General features: G+C 38.9%; 1 protein-coding gene across 1 annotated transcript in view; it reads right to left on the bottom strand.

The window, feature by feature from the left end:
- Nucleotides 1-24,701, bottom strand: part of KCNB2 (potassium voltage-gated channel subfamily B member 2) — a 474,247-nt gene that overhangs the window by 438,430 nt on the left and 11,116 nt on the right. The window contains exon 2 of the mRNA XM_061438976.1: nt 4,584-5,254. Coding sequence (XP_061294960.1) covers nt 4,584-5,162 — 579 coding nt within the window. The 5' untranslated portion in view covers nt 5,163-5,254. The remainder of the gene's footprint in view (nt 1-4,583; nt 5,255-24,701) is intronic.

The raw sequence follows: 24,701 nt of genomic DNA, 5'->3' as shown, positions 1-24,701 counted from the left end.
CTTTCACTTTCACAGACACTTAACTCAGATAAGCAAGACTTAAGAAAGAAAAAGTAAGAAAAGAAAAAGTGTCTTTCACTACCATAACCAACCCAGGGGTAAGGGTAAGTTTCCTCATAACACGGGAAACAAGCAGGAAATGTACCACGGGAACCCTTGCCCATAACTCAGGGAGGTTCATTCTGGGAAGCTGCCTCACATCTTCTCCATGCCTGTGGCTTCTTAAGACTTCTCACCTTCCCTGGAATAACAGACCTGTACCAGACCTCTTGGCCCCCAAAGTTATCCTAGATCTCCCCACCATGCCCAGTAACAATCCGCCAGATGGAAAGCAGAATTTCACATGAGAAGGCTATAGAGCACTGTCTGCACACCACGTCCACTTCCTTGATGGGTTGAGGTTTGCCTCTTGGGCTCAGCCATTCCTAATTGGGTTTGTCTGAAGACCCACCGACTTCCTTTGCCCTTGACCTTCCTCAGATACCCTAGTGAGGGCGCTGTACTGTACTGAGTCTGCTGCTGCTGCTGCTGCTGCTGCGTCGCTTCAGTCGTGTCTGACTCTGTGCGACCCCATAGAAGGCAGCCCACCAGGCTCCCCGTCCCTGGGATTCTCTAGGCAAGAATACTGGAGTGGGTTGCCATTTCCTTCTCCAATGCATGAAAGTGAAAAGTCTAGTCCCCTCCAACTCTCAGATGGGCTGTGCATCTTCCTGGCCGTTTTTCATCCCAAAGGCTGATAAGCCTGCCAGCCATAGAACCATTTCCCCTAAATAAATGCTTTCAAACACCTCTCAGACCTGAGTCTCTGTAAGCAGTATTTAAAAGGGAATCACTACTGCAGTTCCTTTGGGAAGAGGCCAAAGAGAAAAATAAAATGTTTCCAATTCAGAAGCTGACTAAATTGCTCTGGGCTGGAAGAGGTACGGGATCACATCTAATTCCAAATCACTGCCCAGGAAACTGGCATCCAGTTAAGCCCATCTCTTCCCCTTGCATGTTCTTATGACAAGCATCCCAGAGCCTGCAATTCCATGTGGTGGTAACCCAGAGACTGGTCCCAACCACCCCCCCAGGCCCATTTGACTGGACCCCACATTCACAAATAGTCTCAAATGTAAACTTTATACATTATCTCAATGGGAGGGAAAATTTACAGCCACCAGAGACACAGGATAGACAAAGCCCATCACACAGACATAAACTCAGGTCCCGTTACTAGATGATACCATGCCCCCCAAAACACTTTGTTTTTCACAAAGTGTCTATTTTGGGAAAGTACAATTGTATTTCATGGTATTCTATAACTGTGTAAAAATGTTAATTTGTTAAATATAGACATTTTAAATGTATCATGCTTTTAAACTCTATTTGCCTTTTTTTTCACTTACTAATATACTAGAAAGTTCAATGAATAGAAATGACACCAAGAAGCATGTTCTATAAGAGCTGAATCATTACTGTCAGGGTCATACCCAGAGATGGTATGACAGATCAGTGGGCCTTGCAATAATTTTATATATCACAGAGGATACCCCTAGGACAGACTGAACAATTACTACATAATAGATTACTGAGTATTTATTCCATGTCAATGAATAGATATTTTAACTTACTATGGAATATTTGATAGAAAATGTCGAATTTTTCCTGCTATACTAGGGATTATATAATTTCATAACATTTATATTTTACTACAGAAATATTATAAAATACAGAAAAACCAAAGAGACAAAAACAAATATTTTCTAGGATATGAAATCCCTGTTTAATCTAAGAGAATATTTATTAAATTTTGGAGAGAAGGGAATGATTCTACATGTCCACTCTAATGTGTGTAGTGCACAGAGAACCATCTATAAACATTCAATTGAATAAGCAATAACTGATGGCAGCCCACTCCAGTATTCTTGCCTGGAGAATCCTATGGACAGAGGAGCTTGGTGGGCTATAGTCCATAGCGTCACAAAGAGTTGGACACGACTGAAGCGACTTTACACACACACACACACACACACACACACACACACACCCAATAACTGAAAAAGCAAGGTAAACAGATACTCTCCTCCAAAGTTATCTTACCTCTCAAACAAGTTAGAAAAAAACCACAGATTCCAAGCATTCCTGCATAAGAATTTCATAGCACAAGCAGGATCCTGATGTACCTATAACATAGTGAGAGCTAGAATACAATCCTACTGAAGCACTGACAAAATGAATTTTCCCCAAGTTATAAAAATACTATTCACCCATATTCACACACACATCACATTAACTCCCCTCACCAATAATTATTCTAGAAAAATAACAAGTTAAATGACTAGAAAAGAGTACAGGAAAGGTAGTTAGTGGTTTGTATAAGGCATCATTCAGAGCTGTTTCTAAAAGGCTCCAAACCTCAGACAAATGAACAATACTTTCACTTAACTACCATGCAATCAAATGTAAAGAATTTGTATAATATTTCCCCATTCAAACAGAGAAGGAAATGTACACATTTAAACAAACAAACACAAATCCTTCATGAAAATTCAGTAGAGAATCTACTTAGGCTAGCAGAGATTTGCTTAACTTGATTAATAATTTGGAACCATATTTATTATTTACAACTTCACAAAATCTTCCAAAACCAAAGTCCTTGGCTGCTGGGTATAGTTTTCAGGTAGATATCTGTGCAAACATAATCTGAAGCAGGTTTAAATACTCTGATGTAGAGGGGTGTGTATATGTGTTATATTATATACAACTATATACAATAGGCCATTATCAACAACACCTTCTTAGAGATCAAGACATGGCTTTGTGTCTAAAATTTAGAGATTAAACAAACTCTGTCATCTCAGGAATGAAATTACTGACATTATTGCATCCTTATCAGGAATTCTTCAGAAAAAATATGTACATACTTGAAATTTTTTCTATAACAATACTTAATTTTAGATGTGTGTTAATAATGTTATCAGCAAATAAATCAAATTGGCCTTTCAAATTTTCTTTGATTTAGCTGCTTATATTTGGCTAACTCCCTCTGGACCATCTGGTGGTACAATGATTTATTCCTCAATTGCCTAAAATCTTGAAAGAGTTCATTTGACACCCAAAATACTCCCCTAAACCCAGAATTTATCTTATTCAGGTTCAAAATTCACTCCATGTTTTTAGTAGTAACTCAAATGTGTAACTTAAAGGTTTGACATTGGAAGAGAAGTAACCTTTCTCAACCAAAGTCCACATCTCTCTCTCTCTTACAGATAAAACAAAAGGAAACAAATTATTCATAACTACAAAAGACCTAGTTGAAACCTTTCATTTGCCACAAAATGTGCATTTCCTCATCATGAACAGCAGAAATAACATTTCATTCCATTTAGTTCCACATCCTGGCCGGAAAGTAAAATGCCTTTATAAGTCAAAAGATGCAAAACTAGAAATATCAATCAGTGCAAGAAGCAGTTTTATGATAGTCTGCATCCAGTTGATAATTTATGTTATTTACATGCTGTAAACTATTATGGAGAATTGTAATTTTCAGTCAAAGGCACACAGAATCAATTACATTTCAATAATTTTTACTGTTTATAAGAAAAGACAACTGGAAAAAAAGACAGTAAGTAATCCAAAGAATTTATAGGATTATTCACTGTTTTCTCTACTCCATATTCCATTTTCATCTAATTGGCACAAAATGTCAATCCTATGCTTCTGCAGCTAAAGATGACTCTTTGGGCTTTTTACTTACAATTCATACTGAAATAAAGAACTAAATATATGCAATGAAAATCAGTTTCTGCTAACTCTCAAAGCTCCAAATAGAGTTAGATGAACACTGTCATGCAATTGAATTAAATGCTGAAATTAGTGGCCAAAATTTTTACTCTTAGATTGAGATGTATCCAAGATCAATGGAAAAATATGAATTGACCTTCCTTTTCAGCCAACACTTTATGATCTGAGATATGGGAACATCTCAATTGTGAACACAATTATACACCAACAAAAACAACACTGTTAGAGCAGACCTCACAGGAGGGGGACAGTCGATGCACGCTGACACTGATTCACCCCTTACACTGCCTCATAAGGCGGATCCTTCCTCAATGGGGGCCCCCAGCCCTGCTGGTCTACACTGGACCATGCTCTCCAGTCTCTCCTGCTCCTCCAGAGGACCAGGCCGGGAGGCACCTCCTCCACTTTCAATGACAGCACCGAACTTCATTCAGGATGGTGCCCAGGCCTATCTGCAAGACTCCACACCGGATGGATCTGAGTTCATGTTCTCCCCTCAGCCTTCAAGTCACCAACCCCAGACGGCATCTGGGTGGTCAGCAGTCTTCAACATCAAAGCACCTAGGCTGTTCCCAAGTAACAAAAAACACTTAGGAAAGAGTAATGCCACTGTATGCCTTATCAATAAGAATAACTCAATTTCACTCCATAAGATCTTGGAAAGGACGTCTCCCTGCACAGACACCCTATGCTACGTCTTACCCAAACATCTTAAACCACGAAAAGCATACTTTCTAGAATATAGGGACCGCCTTTTTGAACCATGCGTAAGAAAGTCACCCTCTTGCTTTTCATACCTTGGCAGCCACGGACGAGTTGGGCTTCTCCAGCAGGTCCCAGAGTTTCTTTCTCTTCTCAGGGCAGCAGGTGTTATCAAACTCTTCACCCTCGCGTTCCCGCATGGTCTCCGCCTCCCGCCGCAGTTCTTCGTTCATCTGCTCCTTCTTTTGATGATACCTGGCTTGGCAGCACGACTCTAAGTAGATCTCATCGATCCCCCAGTAATCAAGCTCTTGGCCGAAAGAGAGAGCGCACATTTCTTCCATCATGTGGAGTTTCCCTGTCCGGTAGAAATTTAAAATGGAAGTGAAGGCTCCTGGGTGCCGATCGAAGAAATATTCGTTCTCGTTCAGGTTGTAGTCATCGCACACCTCCAGGAGGCTCTCGTGCGTGTTGCAGTCCCGGAGCTTCCCCAGGCGGGTCCTGGGCAACCGGTCCAACGTTCTCCACAGGACCTCGTGGTTGAGGCCCCCTACGTTGATCTTCACCCTCCGGGAGCACGTTTTGCTCCTAATGATGTCCACTGGTTCCGGTGGAAGAGAAAGTGTCGACCTTGACGTCTTCCTGTTTAAGCCAGGGGGAACCTTCTCTGCCATTTTGGACTGCACAAAGGGTCCTCAAAAGGATGCGCCGCTGGAAGGTCAACTCAAGCTAGATCCCTCTGCGGCAGGCATTTCCACGGATGCACCTGGAAGAAAGCAACCATAAAGCCTCTGGTTACTTGCATTTTTCCTAAAGCATTTCCTGTTCTATGAGATCACTCCGCTGTTCGTGCACAACCCGGAGGTATAACAATAATTACTGTGTATTGATGGAGATGTCTATCTTTGCTAAAACTTAAAAGGCATAAGGAAGAAAAGACCACACAATGTACTATGCAGAAGAAGCTGTATTCAATTTTTTATACACCTATAGGCAGACAGCTCCCAAATTTGTCACTGGAGACCTCTTTCTCAAGCTTTGAACTATCCTTGTGCTGATCAACTCTTCCCAAATGAAACGCAGACACATCAAGCTAAACCCAGCACACCTCCAACCTTCCCCATCAGTTCATGTTCCTTCTCAGATGTGTGGTCCTCTGCACCCCCACACTGAGCTACCTACCCAAGCTAAAACTCTAAGAAATTCCCATCCATCTGTCCACATGCAAATAAGCACCAGGTCTTAACCAACTGAACATTGCTTAAGCCCTCTGCCTGTATTACCCAGTCCCCATTACTCCTGAACCATGCTGTTCAAACTTTCAGCATCTCTTGCCTACATTTCTTTGTTTAAAAAAATATTTTTATCATTATTTATTTATTTTGGCTGTGCTGGGACTTCATTTCTGTGTGGGCTTTGTTCTAGTTGCGGTGCAGGAGCTTCTCAGCGCAGTGGCTTCTCCTGTTGCAGTGCACAGGCTCTATGGTAGGTGGGCCTCAGTAGTTGCCGCTCCTGGGCTTTAGAGCACAGGCTTAATAGTTGAGGCACATGGGCTTAGTTGTCCCACGGCATGTGTAATCTTTCTGGAGCAAGGATGGAACTCCTGTCTCCTGCATTGGCAGGTGGATTCTTTACCGCTGAGCCACCAGGGAAGACCCCTTGCCTACATTTCTACAGTAGCATCTGAAACTATATCCTGAGCTCCGGTTTTGTCCACATTAAAAAAAAAATTCTCTGTATAGCTTCTAGAATGATCCGCTAAGAAACAAATCTGATTTAACCATGCTTTAATCCCTACAAACATCCAATGTAACTGGCAGTATAAAGTCCCCTGAGCCCTGGCAGATGTGACCTACCTCTCCACTCTCACCTCTCATTCCTCCTTCATCACTGTACTCCAGCAACCCCAGACTACACACACTATTCTGTTTCAAGCTCCTGGCCTTTGTTCATGCTGTGTCCTGGAAGGGCCTCCACCTTTCCCATTTCCTTTTGACTAACTTCAGCTTGCTCTTCAAGACTCAGTTCAGACATCACCTCCTCCAAAAAGTCTTCCATGATACATCTCCGCTAGGATCCTGAAACTCTGTGAGTGTCTATTCTGTTTCACCACACCACTGCAATCACACCTTTCCCAAGGATACTGGGAGCCCTGAAAGACAAAGACTATTTTCTCTGTTACATCTTTATCACTGAGCACAGTTCTTACATATTGTGAGGGTTTGATAAATGCTGAATAGTCAATTTTTTAATTGTTCTCCACAGGGTAGCTGACAAAAGACCTAGTAAGGCTAATGTATATGGCTGGAAAAATGCATAAGTGGAATTAATTGGATACTTGCCTAAAATGCATCTATATTTACATGTTATGTGTATATAAGTTTGTGTGTACATAGGATATGTCAGAATGTGTGTGTGTTTACATTCTTTGACCCACAGCTCTTTTCTCCTGTGGACTAATTCTTTAAAACATGACTGTTTTAGTAGTCCCTCTTATTGATCTATTCTTCTGATCTGCAGCAGTAAGCATCTTCTTATTTGATCTTTCTCTATAATGTTTTTGCAGAAAACCATGATGCTTCAAGCAATTCACCTCAAACACCACTTTTAATGTAAAACACCATGTTTCACACAGGCAGTAGCTTATACCAAAGGGAAAAGCTTTTAGATTTAAGAGGTCCTTATAATTAGAATTCTCTTTTAAGATACACACCAATTTTACCATGTCTTTGGTCTCTCCACTCCTATAAGTTAAATTTATTTCTCCACCTGGAAGCCAAGTATTCTCGCAAATGAAAATAAGTCAAATTTATGAAAAAATAGTGCTGGACACTGTAAGAAGTATTTCAAATATGGCCAATAAATATACTTGACATGGGAGTTTTTTCAGCTACATAGATACAGAAATATTTAAAGCATATACATATACATTCTCATTGCAGATGACAAAAATGCCTATTTTTACAATAAAGGGGAATTACAATAATTTGGGTAAGTATCAAATCCTCTAAGCCTCAATTTCTTAATCTAAAAAATGAGGATAATAGTATCTACTTTATAGGCAGTGTTTAGACAATTAAATGAGATACTTTATGTGAAGTGCCCATTACAGGGAAATATATCTGAATAGAATTAAAAAACTCACAATTCTCCTGTTTTTAAACTTATTTTATTATTATTATTATACAAATTGTAATACAAGTTACAAATAATTTAATACAAATTCCATGGAATTTTCCAGGCAAGAAGACTGGAGTGGGTTCCCAATTCCTCCTCCAGGGGATCTTTTCAACCCAGGGATCAAACCTGCATCTCCTGTGTCTCCTGCAATGGCAGGTGGGTTCTTTACCACTAGCACTACTTGGGAAGCCCTCACATTTCTCCCTTCTTACCTTCCAATCAACTACATGAAAACTATGATCAAAAGCTATACCAGTGTCTATTAAATAAATGCTAGTATTTAATTTTTTATGCATATGTTCAGTCTCCTCTAGTGGATTTTAAGCCTATAAGTCCAGGAATTCTTGGTCTTATATTTTCTCCACCGAGCCCTGTACCTACACACATAATGGGTACCTTATAGCACATATCTTTGATGCCACTGATGCTCATGTCCAACTTTTGTATTCAGATGATAATGGACTACACACTACACATCAAATAGCATGTGAGAGAGGGCAGAGTAATATTGTGTGTGTGTGTTCACTCAGTCATATCCGACTCTTTGCAACCCTATGGACTGTAGCCTGCCAGGCTCCTCTGTCCATGGGGATTTTCCAGGCAAGAATACTGGAGTGGGTTTCCATGCCCTCCTCCAGAAAGCAATATTAGGACTGGGCAAAATAAATGAAAATATTACAGATGGATAATTCAGTGGTGAATCTGAAGTGTCTGTTCTCCATCAAATAACTCAGTTTCAGGTACAATGACATCTCAGGTACTCATACAGATTATGTGACCAGTCCACGTGAATAATAAGCAGGAAAGCTAATCCATTTTTAATTTGGCAACAAATGAGCATTACAATGAATTCACTCTTTGTGAAGTAGGACTTTAATGTGAAGAAGAGAGATGGTCTTTGAACCAATTATGGTATCATACAAGAGGTTTTTCAGAAAGAGTGAGAGAAAACTCCAATGGTGTACAAACATCTCATGTTTACGGTCAAGGGTTTAGTGTGACTTCCTTTCTTCTAAAAGTCATTACTAAAAGCATAAATACTCTGTCACAGTCACTGGTAAGTCACCATTTTTCTTAAAAAAACTTCACACTCATGACTTACAGTGAATTTTCCTTTTTGTAGAGTATGTGTCAAGTGAAGAGAGGTCATAAGACTTAAATTTCAAAGTATCTTCTTTACTAATCAAGAACTTTCTGTTATAAGAAATCCAGCACTGATAACAAAACCCACAATAAAAGACAGCCTGAAATTCAATGCCCTTTCTTCAAAGCAGGGCTAGAGAAACTTAGCATGAGTGAATACAGTCTGTTGATCTTATTTCTTAAGACTTAAAGATGCTTTGTTCTGATTATTGTTAATGTGGTTAAATTTTTTTATTCTCCCTGGACAGAATGTTCTGCTTATGACTTGATAAAGAGTAGAGTGAAGTACGTCAGAAAGAGAAAAATAATTATCACATTTTAACACATATATGTGGAATCTAGAAAAATGGTACAGATGAACCTATTTGCAAAGGGAACAGCAACACAGACATAGTGAACAAAAGTATGGATGCCAAAGGGAAATGGAAGTGGATGAACTGGGAGATTGGGACTGATACAGACACACTACTAACACCATGTATAGAACAGATAACTAATCAGAAAACCTATGATGGAGCTCAGGGAGCTCTACTCAATGCTCTGTGGTGACCTAAATGGGAAGGAAATCCAAAACCAAGGGGATATATGTATATGTATAGCTGATTCACTTTGCTGCACAGCAGAAACGAACACGTTGTAAAGCAACTATGCTAAAGCTGAAGCTCCAATACTTTGACCACCTGATGCAAAGACTCACTGGAAAAGACCCTGATGCTGGCAAGACTGAAGGCCAAAGGAGACAGGGGTGGCTAAGGGTGAGGTGGTTAGATAGCATCCACTGACTCAACGGACATGAATTTGAGCAAACTCTGGGAGATAAGTGAAGGACACGAGAGCCTGTCCATGGGGTCACAAAGAGGTCTACATGACTTAGTGACTGAACAACAACAATTGTTGGTGGTTGTTTAGTCACTCAGTTGTGTCTGACTCTTTATGACCCCCATGGACTGTAGCCCACCAAGCTCCTCTGTCAATGGGATTTTCCAGGCAAGAATACTGGAGTGGGTTGCCATTTCCTTCTCCAGGGGATCTTCCCCATTCAGGGATCAAACCCCTGTCTACTGCACTGCAGGTGGATTCTTTACCACTGAGTCATAAGGGAAGCTGAAAGCAATTATACTCCAATAAAAAGAAATATTTTTTTAATTTACAGCAAAAAAAAGTAGAGGCTCAAATATAAGTTGAGGCTCAATATACAAGTTCTTGACCATTGCAGAATTGTGACTAGTGTTCAGAGAGTTAATCAGGCTTTCAGAAGAGTTGTAGGACACAAGTGGTCACATTTGTAAGCCTCTCATTCAGGTCAAGTGCAGAACCTAAGCCCTGCTCAACAGTCCCTTAGAAACTCTCTGAGCCTTTCTGTCTACCACCCCACCCCCCGCCCCCCGTCCTTCTCCCTGCTCTTTCTTCCTCTGTATTTTTCTTTCTCATTTTTCCAGCTCTATTTCCCCACCCACGGCTTATCTCCCTTTGGTTCCTCTCCCTCTCTTCTACCTAGTTCCCTAGATCTTTCTATCCTCACCATCTCTAACCAACCACAAAAGCAAAACTCCATCTTTTCAGACTTGTATATACTTCATGAAGTTTTCTACACCCTTAATAAGAAAACCCTGTGAGCTGAAAATACCATGTCTCTCTCCAGAAGAAGAGAAACACATCTAAATTGAATTGTTTTGTATGGAATGTTGTATGAGATCACAAAAGAGGCTCTGCTCTGAGGCTCATGACCCCTGGGTACAGTGGGGCTGTTCCCAGCATCCCCTTCACCTTTCTGGTTGGGCTTCAGGTTCTTCACACATCCAACCATGGCATTTCCATGCCTACTATTCTCTGATGTCCTATGACACTTGGTTGATTTTTTCCTCTTGTTATGATTCTGTGATTGTTATCACCCTTCCCCTCCAATCACCATCCTTACTTTAGATAGAAATAAAAGATAGAAATAAACATAATATAGTGCTTCAGAGTCCATGAAAACTTTTTCATGTCCAGTTTCTTAAGAAAAGTTGGCTTTCATATTTCATTTCAAGAACCCTTTAATATTTATCAAGGCTTGAAACAGACTACATTCAGAACATCATGAAAGTTTCATTCATTTTATTTAGTGTTTTTAACTTTCCATTTTAAATCTATGTTCTTTTCTGCCATATTAATTTTATTCCTAACAATGAATCTGTCCATTCCCCTTGGGTTAGACACTGTGTCTTGCCACTCTTGAGAGCTCACAAAATTTACGTTTTTAATTTTAGTAATTAAAGTGAACATGGTGCTATGTTTTCCCACATTTAGTTTTATAAGTGAAATGATGTCTGCCATAATAATTTTATCCCATGAGAATCAATCATGAAGTTCAATTTAATATATAAATTTAATATAAAATGTAATAATTCCTTGTTTAAACTGTGGAGATGTTATACAACAGTGTAGAATTTATATACACAAACAGCTGTAAACTGAACATGCATTTTTATGTCAAGGGCAGAATCTCAGTGAATCTTTTCTTGGGGTAGCTTGCTAGTTTATTTCACCTCGTTGGATCAATTGAAAGTCAAGCTTGCAACAATCAGTCGACCAGTGCAAATGTACTAAACATCTCTTCATTAGTCTGTTAGAGGAAAAAAGCAACTCTCGGAACAATAAACAACAACAAACATTCTCGTTTCTGAACAGCTGCACCAGGCTCCTACCAGCAGCATGGAATTAAGCTGCCACCCATTCAGCGCTAAAGCTGACAAAACACAACATGCTGATCATGGCATCGTAATTACAGCTTAAGACTCCAGGTCCGAGGCAGGGAATGGGGTGATTTTTTTTTTCACTGTAGTCTCAAAAATACTACCATTATGTCATATACTTGACACTTCCTTCGTGGAGCAAGGCAGGATAAGTCCCATGTGCGATTTTGCACAGATGAAAAGCAAATCTTTCTAAAAACCTAAGTGATGTTTAACATTTCATTTCTGTGTTGCTGGTACATGCTGAGTACACATTTGCAAACAAGCAGCGCTGAGACCTTTAAATCTAAATCACTCTGTGTATATATAGCTCTAAAGCGTTTTCTTAAATTTTTGTGTACGGTATTAAGCAGTAAATGCCTCTTTTTTGTAACAGCTATTTCTGTTTCAAAGAGACACACAAAGATTATTTGCAGTAGCTATCTGGATAGACAGGCACTATAGCTGAAAGGTAGTTGAAATTTAACCAGTACTTTAAAAAAAGTTAGTACACACTGAAATTTCAAAAGCACCTCCAGAATTCACTAAAGAAAAACAATACATTTATAAAAAGTTAAACTAGATTTATTTGAGAAAGACAGATCCATAGTATTTCAAAGCAATGTCTGGGAAACTTTCAGCTATCCTAAGAAATTGAACATACATGCTGAAGTACTTGAGAACTTGGCCAGAAATACTATTGAATTTATATTGTCTATTGTCTTTTAATATGTCAAGTTCTAGTAACATTGTCCTTGTCCTCAGAAAGGTGGAAATAGCATTTCACTTCTGCAGTCAAAGGCTGCTAATATCAATAAGTTCCTTGATTTTAGCACAAGTATTTACTCCTCAGTTTAAAAAAAATCCAAGACTTTTATCCTTGATATAACCCAGGCTTTTTTTAGATACACTCAAACCAAATCCTAAAAGCTTTGCTTTCAGTGGTCAAAGGAAGCATTGTGTTGCAGTAAGAAGGGGAAAAGACAAGACAATAAGTAGAATATGCAATATGAGCACCGTTCCATATCATCGATGTTTCCGGCTAGCCAAATTTATAAATAAGCTATTTTATTTAGACAGGTAATATGAATTTTCTTCATCAGAAGAGAGAACTATTTAAAGAATTAGCTCCTATATATACAGTTGCTATAATTAGAGAGTAAAACACTAGTTTTGCCTTTAGAAAAATGGCCTTTTATAAGACATAGCTCATAAAAAATCCTTCTCTACACTGAAAAATACAACACTAATGTTATAATGCATCTTAGACCTTCTATAAGCTACAAGGTATAGTAGTGGCTTGGAATGCTCAGTCTATTTCATGACCCACCAGAAAAGGCTCAAGCTTTTATCTGAGCATTCAGCCATTCAGCTGGTAGAAGACTGTCTATTATGACAGTAAAAGTGCCCTTTATGTGGGAGTCTAAGACATGTTCTTTTAAAAGTCTCCTTTTGCAGAAGTCTTCCCAAAGTTACAGTAGAGTGCAGGGGATAAATAAAGATGAAAGTTGATAAGAAAAGTAAAAAAGGCAACAAACAGAGAAACTATTGGTACCACTGAAAGGAATGGGAAATGAGGCTGGGCCACTCTGTAATATTCTGGTATAAATAATCACAACCTTCATTCACTACCTGGAGTTCTCTGTGGATGATACAACCTTCTATTTGGGTGATGGACTTCAATTTCATATTCCATCTTGGTGTGTGGCGTCAGTTAGATTTAGTCTCTATGAAACCAAGTTTTAAAATGTTCATGAAGCCTTGATAGGATTTGAACACCTTTCTTTAGGTTTCTTCCAATAAAATTAGATTTTAGATCATGCAATGTTTGGTCTGGAATGTTCAGCAGTAAGATTCTACACAAGGGATATTTCTCAATTGGGCTCTGTCTCATAGTAAAAATATACTTTTCAATTATATTCTGGTCCCTTACTTCTCCCCAACAAATACATGGTAAGCAATGGAGCTTTTATTAAAAGCTCCAACACTGAGTCTGATTTTAGGCTAGTCTCTATGACTTAAACATATACCCTATGCTTTAGATACCCCCATGTTTGGAAATTGGAATCACAGTATATTGGCAGAAGGGATCTTGGGGATGACCTGGTCCAATTTCCCTATTTACAGCTTTTAAAACTGAGATCCAATGAGTCACATGACTTGGCTGACCTCTCTCTGGTAGTGACTAAACTTGGACCAGAACCCAGATTTACAGACTTACGAAGATTTACTACATAAGTCTCTTTCCATTACAGCCCAGCTCATCATTCTTTGCTTTTCACCTTCTAGTGGAAGTTTTAAACAGTTTCTGTTTCTTTGTCTACTCCCCATATCAAAATACTGGATTCAAACAATACTAAAGTGAAGTGTGTTATCTCCTATACATTGCTTATTTCTTTAGAGTAATGACTATAGTCCGGCAACTTGACTGTGGGCTTCAGAAGATGGATGCATTTCACAGAATTGTTCTTTCCTTGGTTCTGCTTCCCTAGTGCCAATGTTTAGGATAACTACTTCCTTCCACTCACTTTGGACCCCTCCAGTTGGTTCTGAACACTGCGACCCAAACACTGGCAGGTCTGGACCATCCCTACTAGAAGATGTGTCCATGCTTGCCAGTCTCAGGATAGAAACAACAATACAAAACTGTAAGGTCTGACTTCTACTTATCTCTGCAGTTCAGTACCCTCTTCCCTCTCCCTCTATGTTCTAGCTTTCTGTTTTGGCCACACCTCAGGGCATGCAGGATCTTAGCTCCCTAGCCAGGGATCAAACCTGTACCCCCTGCAATGGAAGCATGGAGTTTTAACCACTAGACCACAAGGGAAGTCACTCTCTATTCTTTGATTTGATTTTTCTTTGATTTCTTTCTTTTTTTTTTTTTTTACAATTTTTAAAATAGATTTATTTATTTTAATTGGAATAATTGTTTTACAATATTGTGTTGGTTTCTTCCATACATCAACATGAATCAGCCATAGGTATACATATGTCCCTTCCTCTTGAACTTCCTTCCCACCTCCTGTCCCATCCCACCCATCTAGGTTGTCACAGAGCTCTGATTTGAGCTCCTTGCATCATACAGCAAATTCCCACTGGCTATCTAATTTTATATATGGAAATATATACATTTAAATTCATTCCACCCTCTCCTTCCCTCATTGTGTCCACAAATCTGTTCTCTATATCTGTGTCTCCATTGCTGCCTTGCAAATACGTTCATCAGTACCATATTTTACACATGCCATTCACCTTCTGCCCCAGGGAATTTGCACATCTATTTCCCCCCACTCTTCCTTTTCAGATTTTAACCCAAAAATCATATCTTAGTTGCTGTGCTGTGCTTAGTCACTTAGTCGTGTCTGACTCTTTTCAACCCCATGGATTGTAGCCCACCAGGCTCCTCTGTCCATGAGTATTCTCTAAGCAAGAATACTGGAGTGGGTTGCCATGCCCTCCTCCAGAGGATCTTCCCAACCCAGGGACTGAACCCAGGTTTCCCACACTGCACACTGCAGGCAGATTCTTTACCATCTGAGCCACCAGGGAAGCCCATATCCACCCAACTTCCTTGACCATACAGTCATCCTTCAATTTTAAGAACTTATATATAAGCATATACCTTTACCTGGAGCACTCAACAGAAGTTTTAAATCTGTCAGGAAGAGTATTTCAATCATTTGATTTATACCCATCCTCTCATCTCCACTGGACTAAGTTTCTTGAGGGCAGGGATCAAGTCTGATCTTATTCATCACTGTATCTCAGGTGCCTGGCATTCAGTAGACACACAATGAATACTATGTTATGTGAATGAAAAAGTCAGTGACTGCTTTATTTAACATTTATTTAACAATCCTTTTCTTCTTCCAGCTACTTCATATTATGTGCCACTTCCCAAATCCAATATGACTTTCTCATATGAAATGTTCTTTTCCACATTCTCCATCTGATAAACTCTCACTCTTTATTAAGTCAAGAATAAATATCTTTGGATTGCCCTGGAAGTCCAGTGGCTAAGATTCCAAGCTCCCAATGCAAGGGGCCGAAGTTTGATGCCTGGTCGGGGAACTATTAATAGATCCCACATGCTGCAAACAAGACCCGGCGCAGCCGAGTTAATTAATTAAATATTTTAAAAAAGAAATACTTGTTCAGGGAGAATCCATTGCTTCTGCCATAATGGGTTAGAAGTTCGTTCTATCTATTACAATGCTTTTCTCATTTTCTCTTTTCTCATTCCACTTAGAATTCTTTCTTGTTCATTCATTCAGCAAATATTCATGAGACTTTGCTTGAGGCACAATCTCTGACATCACAGAGTTTACATCCTAGTGGAGGTAGATAAACATGCTATAAACATACAGGAGCAATTAACTACAGAGCCAATAAAAGCTGCAAAAGAGAAGGTTTCACGTGAGCTTTAAGTGAAAATACCTTTTTGGGGCTGTGAGTTCTTAAAAGTGATGAACATCTCATCCATATCTGTATCTTTGAGATGTGAGTGCTTACCAAATGTTTGTGGACTATCCTAAAGAGTGAATGAGTGAGTGAATAATGAATTTCAAAGCACTGCTATCCTTTTTCTGGCCACATGTTTTGGCTAACATCATCCAATATCAGTTAATTATGGTGATTTACAATTTGTTTAGATGTTCCCCTGGCCCTTATTTGCTTATTTTAATAAGGCCTAGGCTCAAAATAAAGGATGGATTTTCTGGAACTATGTAGGGAACAAGCAAAAAACAAATAAGACTCTAATAATTACTGCTGCCCCAAAGTGGAATTTGCTGCCTCAAGGCACTCTTGGGCCTGTTAATGTCCAGGCAGACCCCAGGTGACCATCAGTTCTGCTGAGAAATGGACAAGATTGCCTCTTATTGCCAAGGTGCCTCCTATCCCTTAAATTTCATGGTACTGTGAGATTTCTGAGTAACCTCAAGAATTTCAACTGGACATTCCAACAAGAAAAAGTTCACTTGTCAGTTTTTTAAGTTTAAAATTTGGCAAAGATGAATTTTCAATTTCTCAGCTTATACTTACTCCTAGGAAAAATATTCAAGCCAGAAAAGACATTATAACAGAATTGTTAACCAATAAAAGGATGAAGAAAATAAAGTGTGTAAGTTAGTGAGTCTAAATTTTTTCTTCAAAAGATGAGCTTATACACTTCAATGATGAACTTTTCTCTTTCATATTGTCAATGAAGCCTGTAACAGTGGGTAAAGCTTAATCAGGGCTTCAGTGGTAAAGAATCAGCCTTCAATGCAGGAGACATGGGTTCAATCCCTGGATCGGGAAGATCTCTTAGAAATGGCAACCCACTCCTATACTCTTGCCTGGGAAGTCTCATGGACAGAGGGACCTGGTGGGCTACAGTCCATGGGGTCACATAAGACTCAGACACGACTTAGTGACTAATCAATGACAACAAAGAATAATCAAAGGACTTACTTCACTGTGTATAATAGGCTCTAGGAGTGAAGTAAGTCATAGAGAGAAAAATAAATAGTATATTTTAATGCTTATATATGGAATCTAGAAAGATGGTACTGACGAATCTATTTGCAGGGCGTCCATGGAGATGCAGACAGAAAACAGATTTATGGACACGGGAGGGTAGGGGAAGGAGACAGTGGGACAAATGGAGAGATATATTCACTTCATCTGTAAAATAGATAGCCAGTGGGAATTTGCTGTATGACTCAGGGAACTCAAACCAGGGCTCTGTGAGGGGTGGGGTGGGATGGGATGTGGGAGGTAGGTTCAAGAGGGAGGCAACATATGCATACCTATGACTGATTCATGTTGATGTATGGCAGAAACTAACACAGTATTGTAAAGCAATTGTCCTTCAATTAAAAATAAATATTTTTTTCTTTTTAAAAAATTTTTACTTTTATTTCTTAACTAATTTATTTTAATTGGAGGACAATTCAGTTCAGTTCAGTCACTCAGTTGTGTCCAACTCTTTGTGACCCCGTGGACTGCAGCACACAAGGCCTCCCTGTCTATCACCAACTCCCGGAGATTACTGAAACTCATGTCCACTGAGTCAGTGACGCCATCCAACCATCTCATCCTCTGTTGTCCCCTTCATTATTGAGATACTGTGATGGTTTTTGCCATACCGAAATTTAAAAAATAACAATAATCAAAGGAATGACTCTATAGGAATGGAAATACAAGCAGGCCAGTATTTGTGCTGGGAAAATAACTTAAGGTGAAAGGCAGAAACCTTTCCCAAGGTATTCAAATCACAATGTATAGGTGGCCACGTCTTCAGACTCAAAGCAGACGACTGCACAAATTAACCTTTGGATTCTCAGTGTGGCCACATCCATTGATACCCTTACTTCTTTTCCTCATGGTGCATATTCAAAATATTGTGTTCTCAATTCTAGCATTAACAAAAAAAAAACCAGCTTCTAACAAATCAATGGTACCCTTCATTAATGAATCCAATTTAAAACATCAGAATGTGTCACAAATAATTGTATGCTTGATTTACCCCCTCCCTTGTGCATTAAATAAAAAAGGGAAGAGGTTCATTGGACTATAAACATCCACGTCCGCATCCCTTATGAATAATGTTTTCCATCCGCCTTTGTCATCAGTGAGGATCATTAAACAGTATTTATTAAGCATCCATCTGTGTATGGCACTTTATAAATATTCCTCCCTGTGCCTCTGCCCCCTTTCTCAATCTACCATGTGTCTCTGTTGTAGAAAATGCTAGGGAGCTACAAGGATAATAAATAATTAATGGTAAGAATGTAAGCCAGATGGATGGGCTGACCTACTAGCATCTATGAATCTTAGGATGTTAAATTTACTGCTAATAATATAATTTAGCACAAATTGATAAGAAAATATCAAAGCATCTGATGCAGAAAAAATGAGCTCATTGTATTCCATCAACATTTTCTAAAACACACATGTGACAATTAGGGACCGCAGATGGACCGACGGAAGCCCTGAGATTATGTGACTTGTACCAGATGAAACAGTCTTGAAATAAATAATATGGAAAATAGTGTGGAAAAGTCAGAAAAATTACGGCTGCAACAGTATAACTGGGAGTGTAACCTGAGCGAATAGTGAAAATATTCAGAAATAAAGCAAAGTCATTGTTTTCACTAAAAGGAGTAGAGTGGTTAAGGATGGTGAAATTATGAATTTCCTCACCTTTTTCAGGTTTTCTTTAATGTTATTCTATTATTTTTTTCTTTAAGAAAAAAACTAGTTATACAGGTTTTAGAGATGGAGATATTTAAAACACTCTCTTTCACCTTTGCAAGCCTCAGGTAGTCAGGATAATAATAAAAGGGCAGGAGTGCATGATAAGTCACTTCAGTCATGTCGAACTCTTTGCGACCCTATGAACTGTAGCCGACCAGTCTCCTCTGACCATCGAATTAAAGGGAATGTCAGTGTAAAACCAGCTATTGCTACGGGTTTGAGATTTGCCATTTGAATTTTGTTTCAGCTTAAGTTCAAAATGTCCCTAAGAAAAAACTATTTCCTAGAAGGTAGGGATGTTCTTGGAGTTGTAGCTGAAGGACAGCCAAAGTTATGATCTCATTTGCTTTGTGACTTTGGTTAATAATTAGCATTTTTATCACCTACCGCATATTGAGGGATTATTACACACAGCCACTGTGCTATTCCACTTAATTCTCATGAGAATTCTCATTAATTCTCAATCCTCCTTGTGGGGAAGATTAGTATCTTTGATTTATAGATAAAGAAACTGAGGTTCCAAAATGTATGTACCTTGTTCAAGATGACCTAAACACTAAATGTTTGTTCCAGGATACCAGCCCAGCAATGTCTCAACTCAAAGCCCATGCTCTTAATCTTCTAAGATTCTGGGGGTTTTCCTTGAATGGCATGATTCTGAGTGCCTCAATTCAATGAATATATAGAAATATGAGACCAATACTGTGCAATATTTTTAGCACAATACAGAAGGAAAGAATGAACCTCAGATAATTTCTGTAACACTATGTCTATCTATTAGCTTAGATGTATAAAATATATTAAATGGAATAATTTCCTTGCGGATATGGTTGGGACGGCAATTATTTCCACAGTTATAAATTTTCACAAAACAACATAAATTTTAGTGGGTGGCTTTAAAAGTGATGCTATTCATCTCAGTACTGAGATCCACAGTCAAGATGGATGCTTTAAAATATTTTTTAAATGTTAAAAATATAAAATTCACAATATTTGAAAGGCCAATATTGGTAAGTTTAAATGATCTTTCCAGGGTCCACTCAGCATCAAGACTAGAGGCCAAGTCTCTTATTCCATGTTCTTTCCACTGGACCCTGACACCTTAGAGCTTCAGAAATAAATATACAATTAGAACGATGAAGAGAAAAAATGTGAAGCAGGAGACATCTAGCTATTTCACACCCAGTTAAATGTATAAATACTGATGAGTTGAACCTAATTATTAATGATTCCTGACTACAACATAAATCTGTAATTTCTACTATTCCAATAACAGTCAGAACAGGAGATCATTGCTTCAAGTAACACATACTGATTTAGATCCATGATTCCTTTCTCATACCCCTCCTTTCAAAACAATGTGTTCCTTGGCTATTAAGATATATACTGCATGCAGGGGGTACAAAATTGTGTAAAGGCACCCTTGTTCTCAAAAAACTCATTGGATCACTACAACTAAATTACAGAAATTTTGGATTTGTGCTTTTAGCATGTGGTTGTTATATGTGGTTGTTGTTGGTGGTTTAGTCACTAAGTTGTATCCAACCCTTAGACACCAAGGACTGTAGCCCATTAGGTTCCTATGTCCATGGGATCTCCCAGGCAAGAATACTGGAGTGAGTTGCCATTTCCTACTAGGATCTTCCTAACCCAGGGATTGAACCCATGTCTCTTGTATCTCCTGTTTACAGGCCCAGAAAATATTATGAACTATCTTAAACCTAATTAAGCCTTCCTACCTGATTTGAACATACTGATGTAAGGAAGAGAGAGGTGTGCAACACAAGCTAGTGATGAAGAAGTCTTAATTCATGAGGCTTTGTAGAATACAGTCTTCATTTATGAGACTGGTAGCCTTAGCCACCATTTGAAATTTAGAAAACTCTTTAAGATCTTAAATGAATTAATGAATATGATGAATGATTTAATTCATTCATTCAACAATATTTACTGCACACCTAATACATATCAAGCACTATGTTCCAAATGCCATAAAATGCCTGCAAGAAAATGGCTCCCTGGATTAAATATAAAGGCAAAAACTCTCAGTATAATGTTATACTTCAGCTGAATATATACATGAGTACAAACTATGTTTATTATGCTGGAAACCAAGTATTTTGCTGGGCCTGAATAAAACCAGAAGTTAAGTTTAAGAAGTAGCTTTTTAATAGCTTCTAAGCTTTCTATGTGCACTCATTTCTACAAAACCTAATGAAAATGCTCTCCTTAGATTTAGAAAAGACCAGGATTCCAAATTTAAAATGACATTTATCTCCAAAGTAAATTAATATTTAATGAAAGTCTGATTAATAATTGTGATTTTATGAACTGGAGACATTTAGCACAAAAGCCCCTAGACACATTTGTTCTATACAGACTAGGGAAAAGGGCTAACAGTGGATCATCTCTTTCCAAACGTTACTTTACTGTTATGTTTCAGACGTTTTCCTTCTAAACACCACTTGCTCCTTCTGGTATTAGCTTATTGGAAAGCTTTTCATTTGTGAAAAACAGGATAAGAATTCAAGAGATCTGGTCCCATGAGAACTCTCAAAGGATTAAGAAAGACTATAATGTTATCTAGGTGACAGCTGTGAAGAAGAAAAAAAAAAGAAAGAAAGAAAGAAACAGTTCAGTGTTCACCTTACATTTTTTTACATATTAAATACTGAAATTATTATATCTGTTAACACTCCAAAAATGTATCAACTGGCCTGTAAAGAGCTATCACCATTTCAGATACTTTTTTTTTTTTTTGCTAATGAACTGAACTGCTCTTTGTTAATGATCTGAACTGATAAAACAGATTTTGTAAATAAGCACAAAATAAAGAAATCAATATGTGAGAGTAAAGGAACTTGCTAAAAGACACAGTGTCACATCTGTCATTTTAGAGGTTAGAAAGGAAATAAGGACAGAGGAAAGAGAGAGAGGGAAAAGGCAAGGGAACAAAAAAAGAAAAAAAAATCCAAGTTGGAAAATGTTGGTGTGAGAAAGCATTTAAGGTCACATTACACTGGTACTTACAAAGATAACGTTCTACTTTTCTATAATATTTTCCATTTTGTCCAGTTCACATAGAGAAAGAAATGCCTTCAATAAGAACAATTCCTATGGATAGAAACAAGACACAAGAGATCCTTTGCTAGAATGTACTGGAAGAACTTCATCAGTGTCATAACAGGCACTGGACTCCAGACATGTTAATACATGGCTAACTGGAGGCCAACACTGGTTATATATGGATTATTTGTAGAATTTAAACCACATTGCTTTTGAAGCTTGGGGTTTCCTAAGCCGGGATCCAGCCCCAGCTCTAAAGTAATTCATGCTAATAATAATCTAGCTCAGCACTAGCACTGACTCATACGGTAACCAGCAGCTATAGATGACTATTTAAATTTAAAACTTAATTTCTCAGTCTTACAAGTCAATTTCAAGAGTCTGACAGCTTATGTGGCTAGTGGCTACTACTGGTGAGCACAAATATAGGATTTTTCCTATATATCACATCAAATTCTATTGGAGAACACTGGTCTAGCCAGACTTCTGTAAAGTTATGAGGCTAAGTATGTTCTGAAGTAGGGGTGAGAGACAAATTCTATTGAAGTTCCATGTTCTGCCTTGTCTGGATCTCATTCCACCAACTGTCTCCATCCTTAGCAGTGGCAAACCATGGACCTCTGTTTACAAACTCTCCTCTATCCCAGCTTCTAGGACCGCCTGACCCTTGTCAAGAAGAATGTGAACATTATGTGGGTGTAAAATAGCAAGATCAAACCAGTCAATCCTAAAGGAAATCAATCCTGAGGACTCACTGGAAGAACTAACGCTGAAGCTGAAGCTCCAATATTTTGGCCACCTGATGCAAACTGTCGACTATTGGAAAAGACCCTGATGCTGGGAATGATTGAAGGCAAAAAGTGAAGAGGGCAGCAGGGGATGAGATGGCTGGATAGCATCACCGATTCAATGGACATTAACTTCTGCAAACTCTGGGAAACAGTGAGGGACAGAGAGGCCTGCCATGCAGCAGTTCATGGGCTCGCAAAAAGTTGGACGAAACTTAGCAACTTAACAACAATGGGTGGCAGTTCATCACCAGGCAGACTTGCTCCCGTCCTGCTCTGCCCAACCCCGGCCCGCAGTTCTTAGTAACTGTGCTCTCGGTGCTGTTTGGTGACCTAGAACCTAACTCAGGGCCCAGTTCCATCCACCATTTGTGGCTCCACCATTGGATCAACAAATAAACAATGAGCATCAGCTATGCACCTGGAGGTGCGGAGGTATGACCAATAAAGTAGTGAAGAAGAAGGTCCCTGTCTTTATGGGAGTGATATTCTCACACAGGAAAATGACATTTGACAAGTAATTACCCACAGTTTAACAGCAGAATTGGGGTAAACGCTACAACAGAGAAAACAGCTAGAGACTGTCACACAGAGTAAAGTAAATCAGAAAGAGAAAAATATTGTATATTAATGCATATATGTGGAATCTAGAAAGATGGTACAGATGATCCTATTTACAAAGCAGAAATAGAGACACAGACATAGAGAACAAATGTATGGATACCAAGGGGGAGGGAAGGTGGAAGCAACTGCGAGATTGGGATTAACACATCTTCAGTTATATCTGACTCTTTTGCGACCCTATGGACTGTATAGCCTGCCAGGCTCCTCTGTCCATGGGATTCTCCAGGCAAGAATACTGGAGTGGGTTACCATGCCCTCCTCGAGGGGCTCTTCCCAATCCAGGGATCAAACACGAGTCTCTTATGTCTCCTGCATTGACAGGCGGGTTCTTTACCACTAGCGCCACCTGGGAAGCCCCAATACTATGTAAAAATGGATAACTAATAAGAACCTACTGTATAGCACAGGAAACTCTACTTAGTGCACTGTGGTGATCTGAATGGGAAGGAAGTCCAAAAGGGAGATGATACATGTGTACATGGGGATTTTCCTGGTGGCTCAGATGGTAAAGAAAATGCCTGCAATGCGGGAGACCTGGCTTCAATCCCTGGGTTGTGAAGATCCCCTGGAGAATGGAATGGCTACCCACTCTAGTATTCTTGCCATGAACAGAGTAGCCTGACTGGTTATAGTCCATAGGGTCACAAAGAATCAGACATGACTGACACTTTCACACATGTATATACACATGGGTGATTCATTTTTCTGTACAGTAGAAACACAACACTATAAAGCAAATATAGTCTGATAAAAATTTTTTTTAACTAAAAGTATGATTTTTTTAAGGGAAAATAGAAAACAGCTAGAAAAGAGAAGATTGAAGAAACATGCTATATTCTGGGACTCCAAGAAGATTTCTTTAAACAAGTGACTTCTGACCAGATATGAGAGACATGAGGAAGTGTTAAGAAACTGGAAGAAAGCATCTGAATAACTACCTGTGCAGGCCTCAGGGCAGGGAATCCCAGACACTTGAGGGGAACGAAAAGAAAACCAGAAATTATAGCAGCAAAGGAGGGGCGTGTGGGCCTGAGATGATAGTGGCAGGCAGGGGCAGACTGACCAGAGCCTGTTATGAACAACTTTATACTAGTGATGTTTTCAAAATGAAGGAGGAATATAGTAGCCCCCAAGTTAAACATTTAGGGCTTTACCCTAAGAAAAGCGGGAAATCATTTAAGGGTTTTAGATGGATGAGTGATATGATCAGATTTGCCTTTTATCAAAAAACCAAAGAACGAATGGATTGAAAGGATAAGAAGAGGCACTAAGAGTCCTGGTAGTAAGCTTTAGTTGAAGTTCAGAAAGAGATGTTGGTAATTTGATGATGGTACAGGAAATGGTCCTCCCCACTGTGTCTGAATCCCTGAGTTGATTACGTGACCATCACGTGGTTTTCCTAACACAGACCTACGTCTCAATTGGTCTAAACTCTTGCTAGCTACTTAAGACAGAC

The sequence above is a fragment of the Bos javanicus genome, chromosome 14, assembly GCF_032452875.1.
Source record: "Bos javanicus breed banteng chromosome 14, ARS-OSU_banteng_1.0, whole genome shotgun sequence".
NCBI classification, from domain to species: Eukaryota; Metazoa; Chordata; class Mammalia; order Artiodactyla; family Bovidae; genus Bos; species Bos javanicus.
Note: the sequence above shows the minus strand (reverse complement) of the source record. Positions and strands in the feature narration are given on the sequence as shown.